The following is a 5,000-nucleotide window of genomic DNA, read 5'->3' on the forward strand; positions in this document are numbered from 1 at the left end:
TCACAAATGACATTACCCACCTATAGGATGGCTAAAATCTTAAACAATATATTAACTCCATTCATCCCCATAGGTTACTCCTTGAAGTCTGCTGCTGAGTTCATTGACATCCTGAGAACTTCTGATCCTGACGAAGACATTGGATCTCTCGACGTTGAGAGCTTTTTCAACCACGTTCCTGCCCAAGAAACTATAGAAATCATCCTGGACTACGTTTATAGATCTGGCCGAATCCCCCTTCAAATACCCGAAAGGCTATTGAGTGAAATGTTAGAAGTGTGTACGATGGAGGCACCTTTCCTCTCCAACAGAGGGGAACTCTTCCGTCAGGTGGATGGTGTTGCGATGGGGTCACCCCTGGGTGTCCTATTTGCCAACATGTACATGGCTGCTGTCGAAACTAGGACCTTCAATAGTCACCATAGACCGAGGATCTACGCCAGATATATTGATGACATTTTAATTTCCGTCAGAGAAAGCAGCGATACCAGGAAGTTAGCAGACGCCCTCAAAGCAAATTCAGTCCTTGATATCCTTGTCGAAAAGAAAGAGGATCATTACGCTACTTCTGTCTTCACAAAAGATGCCAATGTTGGGCGGTGCCTAAATGCCAGGGGAGAGTGTCCACATTCTTATAAGAGGTCTGTAGTTGGTGCTAACGTTAGGCGGGCCTTCTCCCATTGAAGCACGTGGAAAGCTGTTCGTACAGAACTTGAACGTGTTAGACAGGTGTTAACGAATTATGGCTTCTCTTCTAACACCATAGAAGATGTCATTAGGAAGAATATGGAAGAGTTTCACACCCGAGTCAAGACCACTGCTGACAACGCGGAGAAAACCCTACTGATTTACCATAAATTAGATTTTGGCACTACTTACAGACAAGAAGCCGATACCCTTCGTAGGATTATCTCTAGAGGTATTTCACCTCAGGAGCCCTACGAATGGGTCTCACCGAAAGTCTTCAGCCGTCCCAACCTGATTGCCTCCCTCGTTATGAAAAGCAGCACCGTCCCCGAGTGTCCAAAGGAATTTAAAACCGGCGTAGTATATAAATTTAAATGTTCTGAAGGGGCATGCAAGCCCCTCGATGTTAGCTACGTCGGCCATACCCTCACGACCTTAAGAAGACGACTGCAAGCTCACCGTAACAACGGAGCCATCCACCAACATTTTGTCGATGCCCACGACAAAAAGCCACCCCCTAGTAGATCTCATAAGAGATACAACAATCATCCACCATGATAACAATTATGGAAGTTTAGTAGTAGCTGAGGCAGTGAGCATCGCTTTACAAAAGCCTATCTTAAATGTACAGATATCATCTGATTATGTCCTCCCCTCCAATAGAAAATACAGACCGTCACCACGGGACAAAAACCCACATGGGGATTGTGTCTAGACTACCGGGACGGAATCCCACATCGGGAAGTTGTCCCGGTTACCCTTTCCGTCTTGGTAGGGTAGACAGATTCCCACTTAACAAGTGACCTCTGCCTGCCCTTTTTACTCGGCCTTATATACCCATGTTTGTCTTGATGTATTGTATAACCTGAAGATGACCATTTGTAATGGTTGAAATAGCTGTCGGTAAAATGAATCAACATTCTGAAGCCTTTTACTATTTCCTACAGAGATTGAATTATGAAGAAAAAAGGAAATACAGAGAGTTAGAGAAATGTTCTCTTAAAATCATTGACGCTACTTGTGCTTTAGCATTTAACAGGAATATATATATATGCATATATACGTATGTATATATGTATATGTATATATATATATATATATACACATATATACATATATACATGTATATACTATATATATATATATATATATATATATATGCATATATATATAATAATATGTATATGTGTATATATATAACATATGTATATATATATATATATATATATACATATATGTATATATACAGTGTATATATATTTACAAAGGGTTACAAAAGCGGTGCATGATGACAGGAGACCTTTTAGTCCATAACTAGGTCGGATGCCAAAAAATATTATAACGATAAATAAATAAATAAATGAATAAATAAATGAAATTGTAATAATATAAATAATAATGAATAGAATATGTAAATAAATAAATAGACAGGTAAAGTTAGATAATAAACAAACAGGTAAATAGTAAATAATAAACTGACATATAACTAATAATAAATGAAAATCAAGCAAATGATAATAAACAGACAAATAATAAAAAGATAAATAAATAAAATAAATGGCAGTCATTACAGTATCTTGCTAAGGTGTTTATCCAAACGAATCTTAAAGCTTCGAACTAAACTACATTGGAATGCCTCTGCAGGAAGTTCATTCTATTCGTTGAACACACAGTTGGCGAAGTTCTTTCTACCCACTTTCAAATTAAATCTCTTTCCTGACAGTTTGAGACCATTATTTCTTGTCTGATTTTCATTCAGTGTAAAAATTTTGTCACTTTTGATGTTGTCAATTCCCTTTAGATTCTGAAAGACCTGTATCAAGTCACCTTTGAGTCTACGTTTTTTTTTAAGGAAAACAAATTCATGTTTTAGTCGATTTCATATGATTTATTCTTTATATTTGGAATCAGTTTTGCGCTCGTCGTTGTACCTTTTCCAACCTGTTAATGTCTTTAATGAGATTCGGTGACCATACAAACACAACATATTCCAAATGTGGACGAACGAACGATATATATATACACATGTATATATATATATATATATATATACATATATATATACATATATATATATATATATATATATAATAATAATAATAATTATAACAATGATAATGATAATGATAATAATGATAATAATGATAACAATAATAATAATAATAAAAATGATAATAATAATAATAATAATAATAATAATAATAATAATAATAATAATAATAATAATAATAATAATAATAATAATAATAATAATAATAATAATAATAATAATAATAATAATAATAATAATAATAATAATAATAATAATGTGGATAGGAGGTAAGGGAACACGGGCTGAGGGAAAATACTTTTATTCCTGACTAGTTTCGCCTGAGTGGCTTCTTCAGAGGAACATAGTTTTGAAGTCAAGTTGGTCAATATATATGGCAAAAGAAGGAACGTGGCAAAGTGTCAGGTTGGTCCCCCACTCGACCTCATCTGTCGGTGTGGCGGACAGTCACAGCGGGTGGACCAAGTATCCTCCTGTTGTTCGCGTGGCTGAAACGTCCGTCTGGATCAGGGGCTCTGTGTTTATTATTCGTTACGATAAAGTGTGCTGCTGCTTTAGCCCATATTAAATCCCCAGTTCCTCTTATTGATTTTATCATGTATGTTGATAAAAAAACGGACTCCATCGCCTTTCTTTCCTGCCGTGTAATGTTATCCATGAGAATTTTTGCCTGGTCCCATTTTGGTAGATGGCCTCTTTCGTCGACATGGTTAACTAATGCACTACTAACCCTGTGGTGCCTTACATCTGCTCGGTGTTCTTTCAATCTGGTGTCTAAGCCTCTGCCGGTTTCACCGATGTATTTTCTGTCACATCCACCACACGGGATTTCGTAAACTACGCTGTTTGTATTTGTGGTTGGGTCTTTTTTCTTGATTAAAAGGTCCTTTACTTTCGTACCTGTGGAAGTCGCAAGACGAATGTTGGAGGACGATAAGATTTTGTCTAGGTCTCTCGTTAGATTGGAATTTGAGACCACCCAATATTTAGCGTTGGACTTTTCTCTTTTGTTGCGTAGTATACTACGAGCCTTCTCCTTCAAAAGTTGTTTTAATAATTTTGAAGAGCTCAAAGACCCCAGAGGGTTACTTTGCACCCGGGAGGAGAAGGCTCATAATATACTACGCAACAAAAGAGAAAAGTCCAACGCTAAATATTGGGTGGGCCCAAATTCCAATCTAACGAGAGACCTAGACAAAATCTTATCGTCCTCCAACATTCGTCTTGCGACTTCCACAGGTACAAAAGTAAAGGACCTTTTAATCAAGAAAAAAGACCCATCCACAAATACAAACAGCGTAGGATACTTGGTCCACCCGCTGTGACTATCCGCCACACCGACAGATAAGGTCGAGTGGGGGACCAACCTGACACTTTGCCACGTTCCTTCTTTTGCCATAAATATTGACCAACTTGACTTCAAACTATGTTCCTCTGAAGAAGCCACTCAGGCGAAACTAGTCAGGAATAAAAGTATTTCCCTCAGCCCGTGTTCCCTTACCTCCTATCCACATTCGTCACAATGTATACACAATAATAATAATAATAATAATAATAATAATAATAATAATAATAATAATAATAATAATAATAATAATAATAATAATAATAATAATAATAATAATAATAATAATAATAATAATAATAATAATAATAATAATAATAATAATAATAATAATAATAATAATAATAATAATGATAATGATAATAATAATAATGATAATGATAATGATAATAATAATAATAATGATAATAATAACAATAATAATGATAATAATAATAATAATAATCATCATCATCATCATCAGTTTATTGGGTGTAGCAGCATTACTGCTGAAGATATACATCCTACAAAATTATAACAATACAAAACTATGGCAGTGAAAAAGATGTTACAACCATTGAAAAAAAAAAGACAAAATACAGTAAGCTGAGTAATAGGTGTGTAGTACAACAATGCTAATACTTGTTGTTGATTAAGTCCACAAATGTCCGTATGGGGCTCTTCTTATACCGGTCGGTGCGTGCTCTGATCGGCTTGATGGTGTTATGGTGCCGCACCTGCAGCCGTGGTCATGGTACCTGTGGAGGTAGCATGTTCCGGTGCCGAGGATGTTTAACTAGGGTGACCGCAAACGATTATGCGACAGGCTCTTTTCTACACTTTCTCCAGATGTCGCTGCTGCGTAATTGTGAGTGAGGAGGCCCAGGAGGGTGATACGTACATCAACTTGGGTAAAATGAAGGAATTGTAGATGGTCTT

The 5,000-nt window shown here is 36.1% G+C and overlaps 1 protein-coding gene across 1 annotated transcript in view; it reads left to right on the forward strand.

Moving 5' to 3' along the window:
- Positions 1–684, forward strand: part of LOC143023541 (uncharacterized) — an 813-nt gene extending 129 nt beyond the window's left edge. The window contains exon 1 of the mRNA XM_076182096.1: positions 1–684. This exon is cut by the window's left edge and continues 129 nt beyond it. Within this exon, the coding sequence (XP_076038211.1) occupies positions 1–684 (684 nt within the window).
- Positions 685–5,000: the final 4,316 nt, after the last annotated feature.

This window comes from Oratosquilla oratoria, unplaced genomic scaffold (assembly GCF_046742065.1).
Source record: "Oratosquilla oratoria isolate Oo_2021 unplaced genomic scaffold, ASM4674206v1 SCAFFOLD50, whole genome shotgun sequence".
In the NCBI taxonomy this organism is placed as follows: domain Eukaryota; kingdom Metazoa; phylum Arthropoda; class Malacostraca; order Stomatopoda; family Squillidae; genus Oratosquilla; species Oratosquilla oratoria.